Here is a 24,466-nt window from a genome sequence, read left to right on the forward strand (position 1 = left end):
AGAGAGAGAGAGAGAGAGGGGAAAGGGGGGGGAGGGAGGGAGAGAGAATGCTAGTTGGGAGAAAAGGAAAACAAAACTCTAAGACCCAACTGGAAAAAGAGATAAGTCTCTCTTTACCCTCCCAGCCCCAAATCCTTCTCCACTCCTACGTAATTCAAAGGTCCAGGCTTGTGTGTCCTTCTGGTTCTACAAACAGGTAGAAAGTTCAGAATGTTTTCAGACTGCTTATCCTACATTCTACCCCCAAAGCTAAGCAGGCTGTCGAAAATTCAGATCTTCTCTCTTTTTTAGGTTGTGGGATAATGGGAGAGGATGGGGGAGGGGGAGAGGAAAAAGTAGGTTTCACTGACCTCCCAACTCCAGTTGTGAGTGACCGGGCCTCTACAGGGTGGTGAGTACAGTGCCAGTCCTACACAGTTATGTTTGTGAAACACCACAGCTCACCCTGACCCCTTTCTGGCTAACCCCCCTGGATTTGCAGAGCCCTGGGGGCATCAGAGAGGCAGCTGGCTCTGATTTAGTACCATCCAATTCTGTAACACCAGATTACTACAATACTGAATGATTTCAAGACACAACTGCACACACAAAAAGCACCCACATTCAGCAGCACACACACACACACATTCGTTTTTGTTTTTGTTTTCTTTTTCCCCATTCACATTGCAAAAGGAAAGGGCAGGGTTCTGGAGAACTGACAAAGGAATTAACAAATATTACAAAAATATTACACTTTGTAAATATTAGCTCAACCCTCTCGGCTTTTATGAAGTGGGAAGGGGTGACCCGGGTTAGATGGGGAGGGTCTAGAGATACTGGGGGTGGGAGGGCAGAGAAGGAAAGTTGGCTAATCCTATGGAATAGTTTATTTCCCCACAAAACTGTGTTATCTTTCTTTAAAATCTTTGTTTCTGGGATTTGTATGACCAGGTGGCCAGTTAGTGCTTCCTCCTTCCCAGTGAGAGGGAAGGGGCCCAGGGTGAGGAACCTTTAGTGCATAATGAATTTTCTACTATCAGCCCCTCCCCAAAATGATACCACTCTCTTTTCACATTATAAACAAAACAACTGTCCTAGTCACATGTTTCAAGTTTAACTTAACTTCTTTTTTTCCTTTCCAAAGCACTAAGTCTTCACGATAACTGCAAAATAGCACCCTCCCTTGACCTCCACCCCCTGCCTCGACCACTGGTCTTCCTTATCATATGAGTACTCCTCCCCACCCTCCAAATCCTGTCCCCCTAGTTTTAAGGCCTTCAGATTTGGTGGACGAGGTTGAATGGGGTGGTTAGGAGGTATAAAGGCAGGGGATGGGGGGGTCACAGCAGCACCCCATCCCTCCAACTTCCCTTTTTTTCTTCATGATCCTCCCCGTCACATACAGCTTCCTTAAAAATCACTTTTTAAAACATAGATAAAATGCAGCCACAACTTTCCCAGAGAAAGACAAATACATACATACATACACACACACACACACACACACATACGCACACACCTGACACACAATCATTGCAAATAAAGCCTGAGATGAAACAGCAGCCCATCCCAAAGCAAACACAAATATTGCCAATGTGCTTTCAAAATTGGGGGAGGGGAGCAAAATGATGGGATGGGGAAGACGGGAAAAGGAACAGAAAGAACTGGACAAACAAACATAAGAGGTAGCTTTCAGGAAAAAAAAAAATCCCTCCCCCGACCAAAACCAAAACAGAACAAAATAAAACCCCCAAACAACAAAATCTTAGTCTCCTACCAGACTGGCCTAGGAAAAAAAAAATACCCATTTTGGTAATGATAATGCACACAAGGGGCAAGGGCCACAGAGCTACAATAATCCAAATAAGCCAGACATAGAAGCCTGAATGACTAGAAGTGGGATAGGTCAGCTTTTCATAAAGTAGTCTGGGGCCTGATTTAACTGGATGGACCTTGCAAATGGCCCAGTTTCACTACTGGGCAGCTCTTCCATACTCACAAAGGCCAGGCTGGTAGGGGACTTCTCTAAGCCTCTGGGGACTCCCACCTGAGTTCTCCCACTTTCCCCTGCACTAACAGGACTTTACTCTCCCATCCTGAGCACTGCATCCCTTGGCCCCTCCAGGGGCTGGGGGTGGGGGGAGGCAGGGGGGGGGATGAGTAGCAGGTGTTTTGGGGATGGAAGATCACAACCAAAGTCTGTAAAAACAATTACAACTTTACACAAGAAAAAGATCACCCCCTCCCCTTAAAAAAACCCAGTAACAACAAAAACAAATCCAGACATACATGGGGGGAAAGCTCATGAGGTCACAAAAAACTGAGGTAATTCAAGTACAATGTGCTAAACGCAGAGAGAAAGAGAATGGGGGGGTCATGAAAAGAAGCAAAATGCAACAACACTAAAGAGCCTCCTCCTCCTCTTCCTCTTCCATTCCTTGGCAGATTCAGGGGTGCAGCAAGTGGGGGAAGCAGGCCTGGGTCATATAAAGATGAGGCCCAGGGCTTACGGACCCCAGCATTGTCCTTCCTGGAGGATCTTGGGAACTGATCCCACATCTGACCGGGGAGCTGTTCCCCTGCCTTCCTGCAGACTCTAAGAGACCACAAAACCCACCCACCATCTTCCTCCTCCAGGTGTGGAGGCACACTAGGCTTGGGGGTACAATGGGCATGTCCTCTAAATATTTCCTTTAAGAAATCAGCCCCTTTCTGTATAGACTGTAAGCTCCTTGAAGACAGGGATTGTTCTTTTTTTTTTTTTTTAACCTTTGTCATACCTAGCGCCTGTCATGCATATAGTAGGTACTTAATATTTGTTCTTGAATTGAGTTGTGTGTACCTTCCCTTTAGTAAAAATGGACTGTGGAAGTTGTGTGTATGTGTGTTTTCACCTTTCTTTTTTTCAACTTTTAGGGACAATCCTACCCCTAGTGGGGCTAAATAAGGGTGGACTGCCATGCTGTTTCTTGCTCTTAGGGATAGCAGCATGGCAAAGGGAGTGGAGACAGGCTGAGCCACACATCAGAGAATGTTGTTCCTAAAGAAGAGTTGGATAGAGAGGGTGACATTTCACCTCTGGAAGGCTCAGTATGTAAGGGGGTGTCTAGAGACTTTGCGTCCTGGTACCTAGGGAAGGTAATGTGGGTGTGAAGGTAGAAGACAAGTTCATATCATGAACAGAGGACTACTAGATATAGGGAGAGGGAGATAAGAAAGTAGCCGAGAGGGAGAGAGGGAGAGAGAGAGAGAATGTGTGTGTGGTGGGGGAAAGGGGGCAGGACGTAGCCAACTAGCACTGTTATTCTATAGCAGATGACAAACTCTATCTCTACTATACCAACCAATCCCCTTACCCCCAACTCCAGATTTGAAGCCGACCACCCCTCAACCTCTGTCTGAGGAGAGTCAGGCAGTGGTTATGTGGAGAATCAATAAGTCTGCCTAGTTCTGGGCCAGATGTACCTTACCCCCACTTCCCTAAACTTGGCTCCTGGTCAGAGGAAGAAGGCTTCAAGGCAAGGATGACAGGGAGGGACACAAGAACACCATCAAAGCAGAATAAAACAAAGCCCCCCCACCAAATGAAAAACACTTAGACTGTCCCAGAGTGGGCCACACCTGTGACCTGGGGCACCTAGCCCCATGGTATGAGCCTCGAGAGAGAATCTTGTATAGATACCCAAGGTCAAACATAGTTATCAATCCAGTCCGTGTGTGTGTGTGTGTGTGTGTGTGTGTGTGTGTGTGTGTGTGTGTGTGTGTGTGTGTGAGCAGTCCTTCGATGATATCATCTCTCTCTCACTTCTTCTGCTTCCTCCTCTTCCTACTCCCCTGGAGCCCCTTTCACACGTAACACAGATAGAGGTAAGTCTTCTCAATCCTCCAGTCGGGTGGGATCTCCTCAGGCTTATGGCCCTTCATATGCTTCTGCATGGACGAGAGGCTGGGGCAGTACTCGGTGCAAATGGTACACTGGTATGGGGAGGCGCCATTGTGTGTTCTCAGGTGTTTAATCATGGCGGAGTAGTCCCGGGAACGCTGGTGACAGAGCTTACACTCAAAGGGCTTCTCACCTGGGAAGGTACAGAAGGCAGGGGGAAAAGTGGAAAAGGGAGATGGATCAGATGCTCCAAGAGACTCTGTACTCTCTGTCCCTATACTCCACTTACAGTTTCCCAGAAGCCTCTCTCCATAGAAGAGGTGCTTTCTCTTCTCTCCTCTTCCACTGAAGGGAAGGGGAATCAAGAAAGGGACCAGTGAGGCCCTTTATATAAAAGAAGGTAAGGATCTAGGGGTCCCATTCCCTAGATTACAGTACTTCCCAGGCCAAAACTTGAGGTGGAGTAGGATTGAGGAAGGGGATACTCCACAGGATGATGGAATGGAGGGGTGGGAGAATGATAAGGGTGAAGGTCATGGCTATTCAATTTGTTCAGACCCCTGGCAGATCTTCCAGGTTTGCTCTGGAGTTTTTTTTTGAAGTCAAAGAGACCCTGACACTCAGTGTGTTCAGGAGACAAAGAGGATGGGGACCTGCCTACACAATGTTAAGCCCTATCCCAGATTTCCCTATTTTTTCCCTCTGCTACAGCCCCCTGGAGCTGAGCTGAGGATCAGAGGGAAACTTGCTTCAATACAGTAATTAACTGGCCAGCCATCTGGATATTGATACTCACTCTGTGCAGAGGACCCACAAATAATGAAGTAATGAACAGCCAAAGTGATCTAACTATCGATCTGCTATTTACAATAGTTACCACCAATGCATCTAATGATCTGCCAGCCCCAGCCACATCGTGAGCAAAGGACTGTGGGAGCTTTGGGACTCCAGTGGGCATCAACAGCGAGGATTTCCTACCATCCACTCCAAGTATCAGGAGGCTCTGTACGGTCAGAGTTCCACCCGAATATCAGAAGGAGCAATGAGCTGTGGACATGGTCTCCTTCTCCCTTTCTGGCTCTTTCCATAGACAGACTCCCTTAAGCCAGCAGGACTGTCCAGGACTGAAAATCCCACCCCCTGCCTCTAGACAAGTCCGCTCTCCCCGTTCCAGTGACAGACAAAAGGTCTCTCCAGTTCAAAAGGAGGAGATGACAAAGACTTTCTAGCTTACCAGGTTGTAATGTTTCTTATCTCTGGAAGGAAGAATGAAAAAAAAAAAAGATATACATATACACATACATACACATATATGCATATATATAAACACACATACATACAATATCATACAATGTATAATGATATAATATATTGTCTAGTACACGTAATAGGATATATGATGTAATAGTACACATATGTTATATGTATATGTGTATATATAACATGTATGTGTGCATGTGTATGAAAACTCCACCTCTCTCCAATCTTCCTGATGAAATTTGGACTACTTGGTTCCTCCAAAGTAAAAGCTGCTGACCCTCCTGTACAAAACAAGTGTCATTTTTATCTCAATACGTCCTGACCTCAACCTAACTTTTAACTTAGTCAAACTCAATCCATCCTGACCCCTAACCTCAAGCTCACCACCAAACTTGTATTCAGTTCAGCCTTAACTCATTTTAACCATCCACTGTATTAAACCTACCCTGCCCACTCCACTTTTCCTGCATCTCTTCCAAGAGGCCCCTCTCCTGCCAAGATCTACCCACCCGTTCCACTGTGCTCTCAGGAAGGCCTGCTCCTTACGTAAAAAACTTGCTTTCATCTTAACCTTTTTCCTTTACCACTGCTTCCATCTTCTTGCACTTGCTGAGACCTCACTCCCTCCTGATGACATGGTACTACTGGTCAAACTTTCTCCAACTTGTGCTGCCGCCTTCAATCTGCCCCTCCCAACTCACTGGCTGTCAGGGGAGTCAGAATACTCCTTGTCCCATTCCCCTGCCCCCACTTTCTAGACTCTCCCTCTACCACCATCACTCAGCAACTTCTTTCTCTGAGATTCATTCACTTCCTATTTATCATCCAATCAAGACTCTAGGAGATATTATCTACAGACCCCCAGGACACTCTCCTTTCTTCCTCAATGAGTTCAGTAACTACCTCAGTCTTTCTCTGTTCCCCAATCCCTGTCTTCAAACTAAGGGACTTAGATAGATAGATAGATAAATAGACAGACAGATGGATGGATACACTCCCCTTTTCCTTAATTTACTCAATTCCTATGATGTACTTTTCCATCCCACCTCAGTTACACACAGAGGTGATCCCATCCTTGCTCTTGCTATCACCCCTACGTCTTCCACTTCCATGTTCACGAACTTCGAAATTCCTTTATCTGATCATAATTTTTGTTCCTTCCATCTTTTCCTCTGCTTATATCCCCTAACCCTGTTCTTCATCCTCTCATTGACTTTCTATTTCTCTCCCTCTAAGTTATTTCCCAGGCCGTCACACTTGCAATGGCTACACTTTCTTCCCTTCCCCATCCTGATCACTCAAAGACCAGTTCACTTCTGGTCTGTCTTCTAGTCAAAAGTCCCTTCATCTCATTGTGTTGGTAAGCAAAATGGGCTCTTAGCACTTAGTTGGCTTTTGTTTCCTTTGAGTAATTCAGTGTATTTCATTGAGCCTTACTAGGTGCTAAGCCCCAGGCCCAAACCCCTATTAGGTGTAAAACCTATGTGGGTATGACTTGGTAACCAAGGTGGGGCCCCAGGTGGGGCTAACTAAGGGAGGGCCTAGTTTACACATAAGTTTGAGTGATAGGTTTGGGACATCAGAGGCTCTTAGACCACATGGGTTTAAGTTGCCTCTTTGTGACGATTTTAGGTCACGTGGGTGAGTCGCATGTGTGACTCACCCTTGACCCTGAAAAAGATATAAAACCAGGGGTTGGCTTTCTCTTCTTTGGAGCTCTTACCCACAGTAGTGGTGGCACGAGTGACTCTGGGCCAGCCCTTGTTCTGAGCTCCCGGGGTGAACCTAGATGTTGGTAACTATGAATTGTATTGGGTCTGTCTGTTTGTAATTTGTTTAAGGCTCTCACTTGAGGAGACTCCCGGGCAGCTGTAGCTAAGGAGCCCTCCAGCTCGTAAACCCGGATGCTGAGACTTTGTTAAACTCTGGTAACTATGTATTGGGATTTGAATCAGACAAGGTCTGTCTGTCGATGTTTGTACTTTGTATTTTGCTCTGAAGTTCAGCGTGCTGGTCTTTTCCCCTGAACTAAGCGAATGATATTTGTATGCTGAATTAAGGTAAGCCTGTCAAGCCCTTAATGTAGCTTTCCTTAGTTAAGCAGATCAAAAGAACCTGTGCTTTTGCAGCATGCTGGCAGAGTTCTTGTTGTTGGGCTTGGGTTGGTCTTACACCCCCACAACAGCTGCTAGCCAGATTGTTGAGACACTCATCACCTATTTTACCTTACTAAGTGCCCAGCTTCAGATTATACCCATCATCTACTGCCTTTGCTCTGATGCACGGATTGCCAAGGGAAGCTGGAGAAAGTCAACTAAATTGACTGGTCCACTACAAATTTGTGTTACATCATCTCAGATGGGTCTTCACTGTAGCAAGGCAATACTTTTTTTGAGTTTATAGTTCAGATTCAATGACTTCTGGGCAATTTCACACTATCCCATTCACTGTTCTAGATGGTCAGAAGAAGTATTCAAGGCAAGGGTGACTGGGAAGAACACTATATACTTTCAAAGAAAAATAAAATTAATCCCGCAAAGGAAAATCACTCCAACTCTCATGTAGTAGGGAGAAGAGCTAGGCCACATCTTCGACCCAGTGTACTTAGCTCCAGAGACTTTCCAGATCTTTTTATCCCTCCCTCAAGCCTCACGTGTATGCCTCTCCTCCACCCTCCCAGCTGAAAAAATTGAGGCAGTTGGCTGAGATCTCCCTCTTCTATCCTCCTACTCATTACGTATCACTCAGATGCTTTCGGCCACTATCTCCTCCTCCAACTCTGTCTTACATCCTCTGAGATACAGTGACACCAGCCTCCTTGATATTCCTTGTACAGGACATTCCATCTCTCAAAACATGCATTTTCACGGGCTATATCCCATGTCTGGAACTCTCTCTCCTTATCTCTCTACCTCGTGGCTTCCTTCAAGACTCAGTTAAATCCTACCTTCTGCAGGAAGCTTTTCCGGGACCTCCTTATTCTCAGTGTCTCCAATTTACCCTGTATATCTTGTTTGTACATCGATGTTTGAGTCTTGTCTCCCCCACTAATATGTGCACTGCTTGAAGGCAGGGTCTGTGTCAGTCTGTAATTTCAATCACAAGACCCTTTACCTAGCCTCAAGCTGTCGAGTATCTATTTCCACCCACTCATTACCCCCTGCCCCAAACTTGGGGCCCCAGCCTCCCCATCTCCCCCTCAGCTGGATGACCCTCAGTACCTGTATGGACCCTGTAGTGGGTCTCCAGCTGGTGCTTGAGGCTGAACTTCTTTCCACAGCCGTTGCACTCGTAGGGCTTTTCCCCCGTGTGGATACGCTTATGGCTCTTGAGCGTGCTCTCATCTCGGAAACAGCTGCCACAGAATTCGCATTCATATGGGTGGTCACCTGTAGGGGCACAAAGGATGGTTGTTGTTCATTTGTTTCAATCATGTCCAACTCTTTGGGACCCTGTTTGGCATTTTCTTGGCAAAGATTTTGGAGTGGTTTGCCATTTCCTTCTCGGGCTCATTTTACAGATGAGGAAACTGAGGCAAACAGAGTTAAGTGACTTGCCCAAGGTCTCACAGCTAGTGAGTATATGAGGCCGGATTTGAACTCAGGTCTTCCTGACTTCAGGCTCTATCCACTGCACCACCCGGCTGCCCTACAACAACACAAACAACAACTCTCTGTCCTGATTCTTTTAGGACAATAGAGACTGTGGAAGAGGGAAGAGGGAGAGCAGAAGAAATAGGTTAGTTTATCATCTCCACTGACCCAGCATACTCGAGGTGCCACCTCTGCTCACATGGGCACAGCTCCTGCTCGCTCTCTGGGACATGCCCATGAACACTCTACTTGCACTTTACTGTAGAGGATACACTTTAAAAACGAGACAGGTTCAAAGGGTGACCAGAATAGAGGCCTTTAGAGAGGAGCAGCTCCGGTGCCCAAGGATGACACATATGATGATGATGATGGTATTTTATGCCCATGTTACCTCTGTGATAAAATATTATAATAACACTTCTGTAGCACTTTAAAATTTGTAAAGCACTTGCCTAGAGGCAGCATATTACTCCCCACTTTACAAATGAGGAAACAGAGGTTCATGGAGACTAAGTGACTTGCCTGTATTAATAAAGCAGGAGCTGAGATTTGAATCCAGACCTTGTGACTCCACATCGGTGCATCTCTGCTCTATTAGACTCTCTCTCCTTGTGCCCTCTGTCCTATTAGCTAGGTGACTCAATGAATAAGGTGGAATGAGGCAGACCTGAGTTCAAATTCTGCCTCTTACTTCCTAGCAAGTTGCTTAACCCTGTTTGCCTCAGTTTCCTCATCTGTAAAATGGCCATAACAACGGCATCGCCCTTCCAGAAGTGTTGTGAGACTCAAAGGAGATAAAATCCGTAAAGCACTCTGTAAACAGACAGAAAGTACTATATAAATGCTGGTATTAACTAATTTATCTACTCTCCTGAGCCAACAAGCTAGAAAGCGGAGGTTATGAGTTCAGGGCGAGGCTTCTTCAGCCTCTTACTGCCCTCAACCTCATGAGAAATCTCCTTACAGTCCACAAGGAAGACTTCAAATGCCTTGGCTCATGATGGAAAGTTCTCCACAATTTGGCTGCAATCTAGTTTTCCAGACTTAATACGAATCATTTTTTAACACGGTCTACATTTTGGCCCACTAAGCTGTTCCCCAAACTCAACATTTCATTCCTTGTCTCCACATATTTGCGCCCTCCCCCCAATCACTGACAGGTGCTCCTTGCTCACCTCCACCTCTCAGAACCCTTAGCTTCTTTCTAGTCTTATCTAAGATTCAGCCTCCCATAGCAGCCCATGACTGCCCCAGGTAATATTTTCTCTCTCCCCAAATTATCTGGTATACAGTATAATCTCTCAGAAGAATGGAAGATCTTGAGGGCAGGGGTTATTTCATTTTTGGTTTTGAATTCCTATAGTACCTTACATATAACAGGTGCTTAAAAATGTCTGTCCAATTAGAGCCTCCCCCTACCCAAATCCCGCCAGTGCGCTTCTCATCCCCAATAGCACCTGACCCTCTTTAGCACCCTAGAGCAGGTCTCGGGCCTAACAAACTTGGTATTTCGTTCCAGCAGCGGGATCCTCTCAGGATAAAAGGTAAGAATTCCAGCTACTCACTTATTACGGGAGTGAAGGAGCGGACAATAAAGATAGATTGATCATCCCAGACTTTGTTCATGAATATTTAAATATCGCTGATTCGTCTTGTCACTGTAATTACAATTTCTCTGGGCTGCATCTCCAACAACCACAGTTTATGGTAAAGAATGGCCCTCTGTATTTCACTTGTCCCTCTGCAGATGTGCGGGGCTGCCAACCGTGTAATGTCCTCTGCATTTCATACATTTTCTTCAGCTGCTGAAGGTTTAAGTCATCCACAATGACCTACGTTTTTTCATTATTCCCATGTCAAACTGCACTCGTGCCTGGGCATAAATTGTCCTCCTTGTTATAGACTCACATGCCTGTGCCTTCACTTCCTCTTTAAAATGATATTTTACTCTCTTTCTTTCTCAAATGTCTCCCCCCGCCCCATCCCCACCACCTCGGGCCTCTAACCAAACCTCCCCCCTCCCAAATTAGGGCTTCCATGTTCACATAAATCCTCATCCCTCTGATGACTCCAAAGGGTTTTTAAAGCTCTGTGGGGAGTGGATACTGAAGCTTGCTCATTCACGTACTGTCTTTGGTTTGTGGGAGATGTCACGCAAATAGCCCTGAGAACCTGGAGAAGAGGAAAAGGACTCTAAGGGAAGTTGGAAGAGCAGAGAGATCCTTCCCACTGCCCTCTTTGACCCTGGCCAGGTAGCAATTGATGGGAAGGTCCTGGGAAATAAATGGCTACCAAATGATTCCTTCAAACATAGATTTGAGCACTGACCAAGGCCTAGGCTTGAGCTTCTTAACCATTTTGTATGTCATGGACTCCTCCAATAGTTTTATGAAATCTATGGATGGATCCATTTTCAGAATTATGTTTTTCTTAATTAAAGTAATTGAAGGAATTGCTAAATTTCAGTTAGAGGTTAATGAAAAGAAAGATGTAAATTTCCCCCATCTAAGCTCATGGAGTCTTGAAATCTGTCTGTGGGATCCAGGTTAAGAACCCTTGACCTAGACAGTGACACCCCCCCCCCCCACACACACACACCTTAACTCCTTGCCTTGCTAGGGCCAGACTGGTAACAAGAACCCTTGACTCAGTCTTTGGCACTAACCAGATGTATATGTATGTATACGTATGAGTCTAAAGGCCCTGTGGGTCCTTCTGTATGTACCCATGTCTCATTGCCTCTCTCTGTCTGCCAGTGTGGCTGGCTGTATACGTATGTTGCCGTCTCAAATCTAACTCAAATCTTCCACGAATCTCCAACCATTAGAGGTTTAATCAAGGATTCAGTATCCTCATTAAGATATAAATAAATAAATTAAATAAGGACCATGAAGAATCCCAATCAGGCCAGTAATTAAAAGTCATCGGGGGCCACTCAGCAAGGACCTGCCAACTCTCATATTTTTCCTCTGGAGGCCATGATAGTTTAAAAAGAAGGAGGGGGTGGTGTTAAGTCTGAGTTGTATATCTGTTTGGATTTTAGTGAATTTAATTTTGAATTAGATCACATATTAAATGACTTTAAATATCGAATCTCCAGCCTAAGGCAAGAAAAAGAAGGCGATTGCGAGAGGGGCACATGGAGTGGGGGGAGACACAGGAGAAGGGTGGGAGAGAGGCAGAGAGAAAAGGTGGGTTATGGAGGAGGATAGATAGAGAGATTTCAAGGCACCAAGAGCACCTGGCCTGAAATCCTCTCCCCAAGAGTTAATCATGTCCGAGTCTCCATAATGTACACAAAACTGGCTGCAGAACTAAAAATCCAATTTGTGGTATGTTGATTAACTCTGTAGCCTTCTTAATGAGCTTGACATTAAGTGCAGGACAAACGAGACTAATTAGAGCCCCCTCTGGCCTGCACAGTGCACCTGTGACCCCCTGCTCTTAGATCTCGTTACCTGATGGTTTCACTAGCAGGGTCAATCCCAGTCCCCATCCTCCCTGCCCCCACCCCTTTCATTTCCCTGGCCCTTCCCTTCCACCCCCTTCCTTCTGCACAGCTGAGAGTTTATTATATGATGAGCCGTGTGAATCAGGGATCCATCAATGCCAAGAGCTCGGCTGGACTAACCTACCAAACACAGCTGCGGACGCTAAACACACAGCCACAGCAGCAAATGGGCCGGGAACAACAGAATATTAATGAGGCATTGTGCATGTGCGTGTGCGAGAGTGTGTGTGTGTGTATATATAAGTACATCCATACAAATGTGTTCATAATTGTGTATTTGTTTACCTGTGTGTACTTTTTGGGGGGGGGGGGGACTGCCTTTTTAAAGGCAGAGAAAGACATCAAGACTTTTTTTTTGAGATCCCTTCATCCAGGAAAGTTTCTTAGTGCAGGTGAGTTGAAGGCTTTTTCTTTCCCAAACCTTTGTCTGGCAATAGCCTAGGGCCTCACACTGAATGTGCCCAAATTGCAGAACGGGAAATGTGAAAACTGAAGCCATAACACAGAAATCCAAGACTTGCCAGTCAACAACCGACCCCAGGGTATGAAGCCTCTGCATGTGTGGAAGGGGCACAGCCTGGGATGTGGTTATCTGTCCTCTTGCACCTCTGGTTGTGTCTGAACACAGGCAGATGGGAAACCAATCCCAAGCCCCGACAACATCTGTGTCAGGCGCTGCTCTGTGCTCACAAGTAAGTGAAGGGAGAGCAGGCTGTTTCTAGTCTCTTTGTATACACTAACACCCCATGCCAAAGATTCCTTCTTGCCACCCAGGATGCTTTAGAGGACTAGGCACTGATGGGGTACCCTTATGTAATCATGAGAAGAGCTGCATGCCCATAGAGAGTCTGCGCTCACAGCCCTGGGTCTCTACTTCTGCTTCTGACCCTAGCCCACACTGCTTGATCCCAGGCATACAAATCTATTGAACCAGCCTTATGCTCTGATCTCTGCAGATGCGAGAGGAAGCTGAGTGTGACATCTCAAGCATTCCCCAGAGCTGAAGCTAAGGTGGTGGCAAAGGCTAAGGAGTGAAAATGACGGCTTCCCACAGTCATCCAGAACTTGGCATGCTTGCGAATAGCCCCTATCACCTATCTCCTATGACATCCCATGGCTGTCTTTACTATACAAACTTTACGACCACTCCCCACTGGCCCTCCCATCCCTATGTTCAAATGAACATTCTGATGATTGGTACTTTTCTTCACTCTCCAAGCCCCCTTCTGAGGACAGGACTTGGTGATTTAATTGGTAAACGGAATTACCATCGAGGAAACTCCTTCTACTATTCAACTCAGGGTTGAGAATTGCCAGGGAGCACTGAGTTAAAGCAGTTTCCTTGGGGTCGCAATCCTTTATGCATCAGAGGCAAGACTCAAACCCCTATCTTCCTGACTCCGAGGTATGAAACCATGCTGTTCCTCCCCTGCTGGAAGGCTAGCACACTCCTACCTCCTACTCCCCAATTTCTATGATTCAGAGGTGTCACCTTCTGCAGTGACATGCACTTGTCCTGTGATTTCTCTGTCTGTCATCTTTCTCCAGCTCAGTCTGATTCCCCTCCCGACGTTATCATTCTTTTGTTGTTGTTGTTGAGTTGTTTTAATCGTGTCTGATTCTTTGTGATTCCTTTTGGGGTCTTCTTGGCAGGGATACTGGAGTGTCTTTTCATTTCCTTCTCCAGCTCATTTTTCAGATGAGGAAACTGAGGCAGAGCTAAGCAACTTGCCCAGGGTCACACAGCTACTAAGTGTCTGAGGCCAGATTTGGACTCGCAAAGAGGAATCTTGCTGACCCTAGGCCTGGAACTCTTATCCATTGACCAGCTAGCCATCCCATTCCAAGCCAACTAGACTTAAGCTAATAGGATCATAGATTTGGAGCGGGAAGGGACCTTTCAGGGTATGTAGTACAACCCTATCGTTTAAATAACTTGCTTAAGGCCACACAGGCAAAAAGTGGCAGAGCCAGGACGAGTTCCGGTCCTTTGATGCCAATCCAGTACCACGCAGCCTCTCACACACTGTCTCCTACCTCCATGGATTCACATGTACGACAGTGCATCTCTGCTTTTTTATATGCCCCTCATCTTCCCTTCACCACTCAGCTCAGACGCCATCCCCTCCACAGAATCACCCCTGATCCCCCACCCTCCCTTCAGTCACTAGCATTTTCTCAATTTTCTTCAAATAGTTACTTACTGTGGACAAGTGATTTTATCCCACCCAGTAGAAAGGGAGCACTGTGGGTGGGTGAAGACCGTTTCACCTTTGTCTCCCTATTCTCAGCACCTACTGAGGTGTCTTACCCATAGTAAGCACTTCATATATGTCTGTTGAATTAAACTGAATGAGCAGAGCTGAGCCTAGGAGCAGGAGAAAGAAACTCAGAGCTGCCACAAATAGGAAGCATCTATTCTCCACTCCTGTCCTATCCAGTGGGCAGTCTCTTGAGAGGCTGAGAGGCAGTTAGCACAACACGCCTCCTTTCACACATATACCCACAGGCACAGACTTATCTCTCTCCTTCCTCTCTTTCTTAGCCAGCCCCCAACCCCAGGTACTAGAGACAGACACACAAAGCTACAAAGTTTGTCTCTCCTTCATACATACATCCACATTATACACACATTCAATAGATGCCGGTCACATCGGTAAGATCATATATATCTAGACAGAGAAACAGAATCAGAACCACAGAATCTCATCGCTGGAAGAGACCTCAGAGGCTCTCTAGTCTCAGCTGTGCCTCTACAACATAGCCAAAAGATAAGTGCTCATTCAGCCTCTGATGAGGGAGAACCCAGTGCCTCCTGAGGGATCCCATTTTGCTGTTGTTAGAATGGGCTCTGTTAGAAATTAGAGAGAGGGCACTTGGTCTCCCCTCCCATAGATACCCATAGACTCAAACCTCTTTCTCCTTCTCTCTTTCTCTCTTTCTTTTTCTCTCTCCCTGTCAGCATGACTATTCTCTGGTTCTATCTAGTCTACCATTTCTTCCTGACAGTAGGTTCAAATCTGCCATCTACCAACTTCCATCTGTTGTTCCTAGTTTGGCCCCTGCAGATCAAGCCTATTTCCTCTTTCACTTTACAATCCTTCAAATACTTAAAAGACAGCTAACAAAACATCCATACATCTTCTTTCCTTCAGGTGAAACATCCCCAGTTCCTTCAAGTGATTCTAAGATGGCATAATGCCAAGACCCTTTGTCACCTTGGTTGTCTTCTCTGCGTTCTCTGTTGCTTATCAGTCATCCTTAAAATGCAGCCCAGAATGGGATACAGTTCACAAGTTAGGGTCTGATTATGGCAGAGTACAGCAGGACCATCACCTCCTTATTCATGGACACTAGGCTTCTCTTAATACAGTTTAAAATCGTTAGCTTTCTTGGGTTCCATATCACACTAATGACTCATACTGAACTTTCACTCGGCTAAAATCCTCTTTTTTTCAAATGAACTCTTATCTAGGCATGCCTTCCTCAACTTGTAGCTGTGATTTATTTTTGAAACCAAGTCTAATACTTTGCCTTTATCCCTATTAAATTTCATCTTATTAGATCCAGTTCAGTGTCCTAGTCTATTAAGGCTTTTGTAGACCCTGAATCTGCCATTCAGTGTGTTAGTTATCCCTTACAGCTTTGTATCATGTGCAAAGTTGTCAAGCAGGCTTCCTGGGTTACTACACTGAAGACTTCCTTCTAAACTGATCATGAGATAATTAATGACTACTTTTTGGTTCTTCGTATTAAACCAATTCCAAATCCATCTATGTTTGAGCCCACATCCCTCCATTTTCCTACAACACTAGCTTGAGAGACTTTGTTGAAAGTTTTCCTAATGATTTATGTGACCTATATCTACTGCATTGTCCAGATCTCCTGATCTAGTAATCCTATCAAAAAAGGAAATGAGGTTAGTCTGGCACGATGAAACAATACTGGTTCTCTGGGGCCACTTTGTCTTTTTCAAGATGTTTAGCAATAACCCCTTTAACAATACCTTCTAGCTTCCGGTCAAGATTTGAAGTCGAGCCCTCTAGCCTAAAGTCTAAAGACTCTATTCCCTCTCCCTGCCCCTCAATCTTTTTAAGGAGACATGTGCTTTTCTCCAAGCCTATGCTACCTGTGCTCCAATTCAAATTGGAATTGATTGTGTGACATAGAAGATGCTGGCAAAGGACCACCCACCATGGTGTGCCTGTGCTCTACGGAAGGCACTGTGCTCTATGAAGAAAGGAGAATTGCGGCAGCTCAAAAGAAATGTGAGACGTGCAAATTTAGATACATCTCCAACCCAAATGTTCACATGGACTATTCGTGCCTGACCTGTGGCAGAGCCTTCTAAGCTCAAACTGGTTTGATCTGCCACAGTAACTTGACAGTGATGTCATTTTGGTCCTCTTAGAGAACGAAGCAACCACCACCAGCTACCTGTGCTTGTTCAACACAATTTTTTCAAAGATAATTAACAGGCTCAGTCATCACATCTAGTTCTTTGATTACTCGAGGATAATCAGTTATTCTATTCCTTCTCTGATCTCCTTTCTCCCAATATGGTTATAAAATCCCTTCTTTAGCTTTCCTCACCAGCCTCAGTTCATTCTTGGCTTTAGCAATCCTGATAACTATCCTTACAAAAATGTGCAATGCTTTTGTATTTATCTTTTGTTACCTGTCCTGACTTCCATTTCCTCTATGAGTCTGAGTCTGTTAAAAATCTATGTTGGCTGACAGGCTCCCTTTGTATTCAAATTGGTCTCTGTAGACAACTCCCCTTTTTTCTTCCACATAAAAATTGGTTACTTTTGTGCTGACAAATATTTTGTTCCTGAGAGTCCCTTCTTCTAGGCTGGGATTCCATGCAGATTTTAGGAACTACCACAGTGTCACCCTGCAGACCACAGGATCGACCCAACTCTTTGTCTAAATCCTTTGAAACTCTGCTTTCCCAAATGATGAAGTGGTCATTTCCCCAGTGATTTCTTATCATTTCTGCTTCAGCAATAAGTTTCTTCTGGGTGAAAATAAGATACAGAACAAACTTTTCCTTTGTTCGATACTGTATTTCAAAAGGACAGAATTCTCATCAAGGAAGTCAAGAAATCATTAGTTGCTCTGAGAGGAGGGGTGGAGGGGAGAGAGAGAGAGAGAGAGAGAGAGAGAGAGAGAGAGAGAGAGAGAGAGAGAGAGAGAGAGAGAGAAGGAGGAAGGGAAGGACAGGGGGGGAAGGAGAGAGGCAGAGACTGGCTATTCCCAAATAACTGAAATCATCGAAGTCAATCATGCCTCTATGTCAGGAATATGATTTATTTCCTAAACTCAGTATTTCCTCTTTCTGTCCCAGTGGTCTGCAGTACACACCTACAACATTTTCACTTCTGTTTCTGCCTCTATTGATCCTCTACCATGCTTCCCTCCAGTTCCTGAATTTCTTCATGAGATATCTCTTCTTAACAATGTTATTCCATCTCCTTTTGCCTATTCTGTTTGATTTGAATAAAGGATACTTTTCCAGAATTATATTTCACTCATGGGTCCCATCCCACCAAATCTACTACCTTGGAGATCCAATTCGTCTCTTTCTCATTCTGTTATTCATACTCTGTGGCTTCACATATAGATAGCTGAGCTAATGGGTCTCAGTGATGGCTCCTTTCTTAGATTTTTGTCTCCTGTGAATTTCTGGGCATCTCAAAGATAATATTTTTCTTACAGTGTAACTATTGACAACTTAAATGATATATTTTTTTTACAACGTAACTGCTGGCATGTAGCTCAGTGGATATTCTATACACAGGCAGTTTATTTCTCCCCTTTTCCTCTTCAGTTTAAAGCACTTTTGATTAGATTTGCAGGACTCCAAGCAGTCAGGTTAGGTAAACTCCATCTCTCACCTGAAGCCTGTCATCGCTATATTTTAAGTCGTGGTCTAGAAAGTAAAATCCTCTCCTCAGACTCATTTTCATCTATAGCTATTTACTTCCAAAATCTGCATTTCCCCTTCTAAGTTCCTTGCCTTTGCTTGGTAGCAGGGATGAAAACATCACCTATGTCCCTATGGTCTACAGTTTCTTGTACAAGACTTTGTAATCTTTAAAAATGTTTTCTAATCAACTGTGAATGATTTAGCTATTCTCAACAATACAATGATCTGAGACAATTCTGAAATGACTTATGATGAAAAATGCTATCCATCTCCAGGGAATGAACTGATGGATTCTGAATGCTGATTGAAGCGTACTTTTTCTTTACTTTATTTTTCTTGTTTTTTTTTGTCTGTGTTTCTTCACAACATGACTAACATGGAAATATGTTTTGCATGACTGCAAATGTATAACCTATATCAAACTGCTTGCTTTCTCAATTGGGGAGGGGGAGGGAAAGGAGAGAATTTGGAACTCAAAACTTTTAAAAAACAAATGTTAAAAAAATTGTTTTTACATGGAATTGGGGGAAAATATTAAATTTTTTAAAATGCTTTCTAGATTTCTTCTGGCAGGATTATTTGTGCCCATGTGAATCACAAGATATGTGTAGTAGTTAGTCATCTGGCTTAATAAATCTTGGAAGGTTCTCTGTGCCATCTTGAATACAAGTCCCAGGAAAATAGCAGACCTCTCAATTTTTGTCATACAGAGAAAAAACTGACCAAGACATAGAGACACACACATAGACAAATATACACCGAGTCAGACGAGGTGACACGTGCACCTGTACTGCCTCAAAACCATAAAGGTACAGGGGCCCCTATACAAGATAGACACGTTCATCTGTTGCTAAATTTATTGATCCTCTTTGAAGACGAAGAATGAACGAGAGCTAAATTCAAAAAGATGTTAATATTATATTTTTTTACTTGAGAATGAGAAAGGAAGAAAAAGGACTACCTTTGATTAACTCCTTAATTTAAATGACATAGGGAGAAAGAAAAATAAAACTAATGCTGTTTAGGTTCCCTGAAGAAACCCCTTGGGCTAATCTGATCCTGTTTCTACTCCTCTAACCTTCCTATAGGCTACTTACCCCGAACTTCACTGACTCATGCACCTGTCCCACCTTGCTACCCTTCCTTGTATTTACTGCACTCACGTGACTGTGTTTACAGCAGAGAAATTTTTATTCCTCAGTGTTTAAAGGTACAACCTCACACTCACTCTAAACCACTGTACTTAGGAGGATCATAGTTTCTTTTGTTAATACAAGTATATTTACAATGTGCATTTACACACACACACACACACACACACACACACACACACACACACACACCCCTTCCTTCTTTTCCCAACAGTTAAACAGGAGTAATTGCAAAAGATCCAACTTCACAGGGTGGGAGATGTGTGTATTGTGTACTGAGTATGTGTGTATTGAGCCAAACTGTCTAAGGAAAGCAGGAGGGAAATGGGGCAGGGTAAGGATGAAGCACAAACTCTGTCTCCTCTTTCTAGTATATACAAGCCCTTACCTGACGCAGCAGGCCCAGGGCAAGGTAAGAAGGGAAAATCACAGACAGATCAAGAAAGGCTATATAAAGCTGCCCCTTCCTCTCACTTTGGCACTTTTCCCCTTTCTTATTAGAAAACAATGTAGTAGAGTAGAAAGAGCCCTAAGTTTGGAGTTATGGGACCCCTCCTCTGCATTATATGTGTAAGTCACTTCCCCTGCACATTCTTTATCTATAAAATGAGGGGGATGACCTTGATGACTTCTAAGGGCCCTTCCAACTCTAGAACCGTGGTGCTATGGGAATTTTCAAACATGCCACTTTTGAAAGCACCTTCTTATGAAGTCCTGGACAGGGCGAGGGAACAAAGAAGGTGCAAATCCCCTCTTTCTTTGTTGCTCCTCTCATGCTCCCCAAGTGTTTCAAACTTCCCAGTCATTTCCAAACCATGCTGCCGTATGCATATTCTTTTTAGTTCCTCCCCTATGCTATCGTCCCCCCATTAGAAATGTGAGCTCCTTGAGGCAGTCTTCTTGTTCTTCTGGTTGTATTTCCACAGCTTAGCACTATGCCTGACACATGGTCTAAGTGCTTAAGAAGTAGGGGATTTTTTTGTTCGCTGATTGACTCACTCATTCACTCATCTTGTGCGAAGGACAATCTTCCCACAGTAAACACCTACCACTTGTAACATTATTGGCTGGTTTGCTTCTTCTACCTAAATTTTTAAGTCTCCACAAGAGCTACAATGGACTGGGACGGTGGCATCAGACTCAAATGGAAGTGGGCCCTTCCGACGGGTTGCAGATTGACTTGGAAACACACAAGGTCACATTACCTAAGGCTTACTGAGCTTTTATTTATTTTGTTAAATATTTCCCAATTATATTTTAATTTGCTTTAGGTAGCACTCAGGAGTTTTGCTGCTGAGTCTCTTCCCTCCAGACTGGGACATCTAGACAAATCACATACCCATCGTCCTCTGCAAAATGGGGATAATACACCAATAATACCTTCTTGCTGCTGTTTAGTCGTTTTCAATCATGTCTAACTCTTCGTGATCCCTTCTGGGTCTTTCTTGGCAACGATACTGGAGGGGTTTGCCATTTCCTTCTCCAGCTCATTTTACAGAAGAGCAAAATAAGGCAAATCAGGCTAAGTGATTTGTCCAGGGTCACATAGCAAGAAAGTGTCTGAAGACCAGATTTGAACTCAGATATTCCAGACTCCAGTTCTAGCACTTTATCCATTGAACCACCTAGCTGCCCCTTATTATTGAAAAGACTTTCAGAAAACTAGGGTCACTGGTCCTTATGGGAAAGTTAAGCCCCGCTCTCTCTTTCCACTCTCAGAAGAAGATCCTACAGCATTAGAAAAAATCATTTTTGATGCTACCAAAAGCATAAAATGACTCAATAAAAGATGTGGTCCTAGAACACAGTTCTCCTGATGCTCATTTCCCTTAGGCACTCCATGCAAAACCATACTGTCCTACCACCTGACTCCCCACGGTGAAGGCTCCCTGGAGTACTGGCACACAATAAGAATTGTTAGCCTAGGCCTCCCGAGCAAGGAAGGCTCTTATTCCCAAGTCCCGGCCCTCTTGGGCTTACCTGTATGTGAGCGAAGGTGGCGCTTGAGAGCCGTGTGGCTGGGGAAGGTGCGGTTGCACTCGCTGCAGATGTAGCTTCGGACACCTGCGTGGACCTCCATGTGTTGCTGGAGCGCGCTCTGAGTCTGGAAGCGTTTTCCGCACAGTAGACAGAAGACGGCCATGTCAGTGCCTGCATAAGAGAAGGAGAAAGCAGGAGGTCAGCCAACCCATCCATGCATGTGTGGATGGCCCCCACACCCTGCCGACACAGGGCAGACAGATAAGAACCCTCTCCCTCATGTTATGGTGAGATAAAGTGAGGCATGGGGCAGCTATGGATAGAGCACCAGACTTGAGTCAGGAAGATCTGAGTTCAAATCCAGCCTCAGACACTTACTAGCTGTGTGACCCTGGGCAAGTCGCTTAACCCTGCTTGCCTCAGTTTCCTCATCTGTAAAATGAGCTGGAAAAGGAAATGGCAAACCACTGCAGTATCTATGCCAAGAAAACCCCAAATGGGGTCACAGAGAGTCGGACACAACGGAACAACTGAACAACAACCACCTCTCCTCCCTCCCCAGAGGAATATAAACTCCTTGAAGTCAGGCACTATTTTTTTTTTAACACTATGCTCTTTCAATGCTGATTCCTTCCCAGGTCCATGCCTTTCGTGAGGTATGCTGATCAGGGAGGCCTAGGACCAGTGGCCACAGTTTGGAGCAAAAGTAGAAAGATGTTATTAAGGCCATGGTTTCTAAGACTCTCCCTAGGAATATCTGGCACTCAGCGGATGTTTTTTGTGGCTACAGCAGCTAATGTCTTTAGAATGGTATCTAAGAGGTCCCAGGCCCTCTTCCCAAATCATAACTCACAGCTCCTACAATTCTGGATCCATTTTTCCTATGGGCATTCATACACATTTATCCACCTGCACAATTTATCCTATAAAGGCTCTGGGCAGCTCTGTGCTTTGCTACTACCCATTCCCTATACATAATCAAAAAATGAACTGAGGCCCAGTGTAGTCTAACCAAGCCAAATTACAGAGAACATCTGAAAAGGGAGAGGCCTCCCGCTGCTTCCTTGGCTGCTGGACTTACTGAACCACAGGATGAAAAACCTCAGATTTAAAGTCCCCCATCTTTCACAATTCTCTGTTTCCAAAGTCCCAGGCCTGGTATCTTTTTATACCACCAATGACATCAAGTGGGAGATAGCTCCCTTCTCTTAATTTCTGTCTTATTCTGGACTGATTGAGCTCAAAAAGGAACAGTAAGAAGGCTAGCCCCTCAAGGAATGAGAGACCATGCTGGGGAGTGCCATCAAACAAAGATACAGGAATAGTGACTGTCTGAGGCTTAGCTAAGTTGCTGGCCCTGGTTTTGGTATGACACTGCAGGGCCCCTCCTCTGGCAGCCAGTCCTAAATCCTGGGGACACTGGGAATCTCACAATTTCTGGGGGAGGATCAGAAAAAATAAGAGGGACATAAACCCAGAAGTACTCAAAATGAGAATCAAAATCTGTGGTGCTGAAAGAGAAGAAAAGAGGGAAATGCTGATGGGAACCAGCACCACCATTCCCAGCTAGGCCATTCCACATGCCTAGAACATAACTCCTTCCTAGCTTCTGCCTTATCTAGTCCTTCTCGTCCTTTCCAATGAGGCTCAAGAACCATGGAGCCTTTCCAGATCTCCTCTAACTTTGCTGGTATGCTCCTGACCAAACTACCTTGTGTTCAGCTACTATGTGTGTATGTGCAGTATATAAAGATACATGTGTGTAGGTGTACAATCTATCAAATGTGTAATTTGTATTTCTTTACTTTATATTTATGCTCTCTACATTGAAATGGGAATTTGTTGTCTCCCTCATTTAAGCGACTTGGATTCAGAAAGACCTGAGTTCGAATGTGACCTCAGACGCTATATGATGCTGGGCAGGTCACTTAAACTCTGTTTGCCTTGGTTTCCTCATCTGTAAATGAAGATTATAATAGCATCCACCTGCCAGATCAGATGAAATAATAATTGTATGTTGCTTAGAAAATGCCTGATGCATTGTAACTGTGGAGAGCTTATGATGATGGTGGTGGTGGTGATGGTGGTGATGATGATGCTAAATTAAGTCTGAGGTAACCCAATGTTCACAGAAGGCACCACAGAGAAGGTAGCATTTAAAAGATAGATGGCAGTGAGACAGGTCAAGGCATTCCAGGGACAGAGAACGTTGTTAACAAAGGCACGGAAATGAGGGCATTTAATACAAACACATGGAGAAGAGAAGTATCCAGTTTGGCTGGAAGACTGAGTAACGGAAGAGAATACTGAAGGATCTATGATCTCATCAATAGGGGTATTTCTGCCAATACAGGCCAACACAGGACTGCACATTTGCTGAGACCACCACCATGAAGCAAGAGGCAGTTAGCATGGCAGAACAGAATCAGACTGTAGAGGGCCTTGAATGCCAGGCAGAGGGCTCTACTCTATAAACAAAAAAGAGGTTCTAGCAGAAAAAATTTAGGATTGAATTGATGCCTAAGAAAGATCATTCTCCGCAGTGGCAGGAAGGATGTATTTGAAGTGGGAGAAAGTAAAGACTAGGAGATTTATTAAGAGACATCTACAGTGGTCCAGATGGATGGTAAAGAGGGACTGTACTAGTGCAGTGGCGATAGGAATAGAGAAAAGGGGAGAAAGGCAACAGGAGGAGTAGAGGTACAACCAGTAGGATGTGATGCCTCATTGGACATGAGGGGTGAAGGACAGCAGAGAGTCAAAGAGAATGCAAAAATCTGGGGACACTGAACGGTCACTATTTTATAGAAATCATGAAATCGACATGAGGGATACGTTTTGAGGGAAAAAGGGTAAACTCAGTTTTGGATACTCCGAGGCGGTGTTGAGACATCCAAGTGAAAATGTCCTTCAGGAGACAGAGATCTGGAGCCAAGGAGAAGTCAGGGTTGGGGATGCAGATCCACTGTCCAAAGATAACAGCTGACGTCACAGAGGGAATGATATTACCAAAGGTAAAGATGGAGAGAGATGGAGAGAGAGAGCGAGAGCGAGTCTGTGTGTGAAGTGGGCTAAGGACAGAGTCTTAGAGAACACTCACATTAAGGGGTCAGGAAGAACCAGCGGAGTACGGTAGGACTGAACCCAAAGACTGGTAGACCATCCCATAGGAAAGAG

General features: G+C 44.7%; 1 protein-coding gene across 2 annotated transcripts in view; it reads right to left on the reverse strand.

The window, feature by feature from the left end:
• Positions 1-2,746: 2,746 nt before the first annotated feature.
• ZBTB16 (zinc finger and BTB domain containing 16) overlaps positions 2,747-24,466 on the reverse strand; it is a 245,924-nt gene continuing 224,204 nt past the window's right edge. For both annotated transcript variants that reach the window (XM_036743349.1, XM_036743350.1), the window contains exons 5-7: positions 21,290-21,460; positions 8,344-8,511; positions 2,747-4,055 (exon numbers count right to left, since the gene is read on the reverse strand). In XM_036743349.1, the coding sequence (XP_036599244.1) occupies positions 3,826-4,055; positions 8,344-8,511; positions 21,290-21,460 (569 nt within the window). In that variant the 3' untranslated portion in view covers positions 2,747-3,825. The remainder of the gene's footprint in view (positions 4,056-8,343; positions 8,512-21,289; positions 21,461-24,466) is intronic.

Source organism: Trichosurus vulpecula, chromosome 2 (genome assembly GCF_011100635.1).
Source record: "Trichosurus vulpecula isolate mTriVul1 chromosome 2, mTriVul1.pri, whole genome shotgun sequence".
Taxonomy (NCBI): Eukaryota; Metazoa; Chordata; class Mammalia; order Diprotodontia; family Phalangeridae; genus Trichosurus; species Trichosurus vulpecula.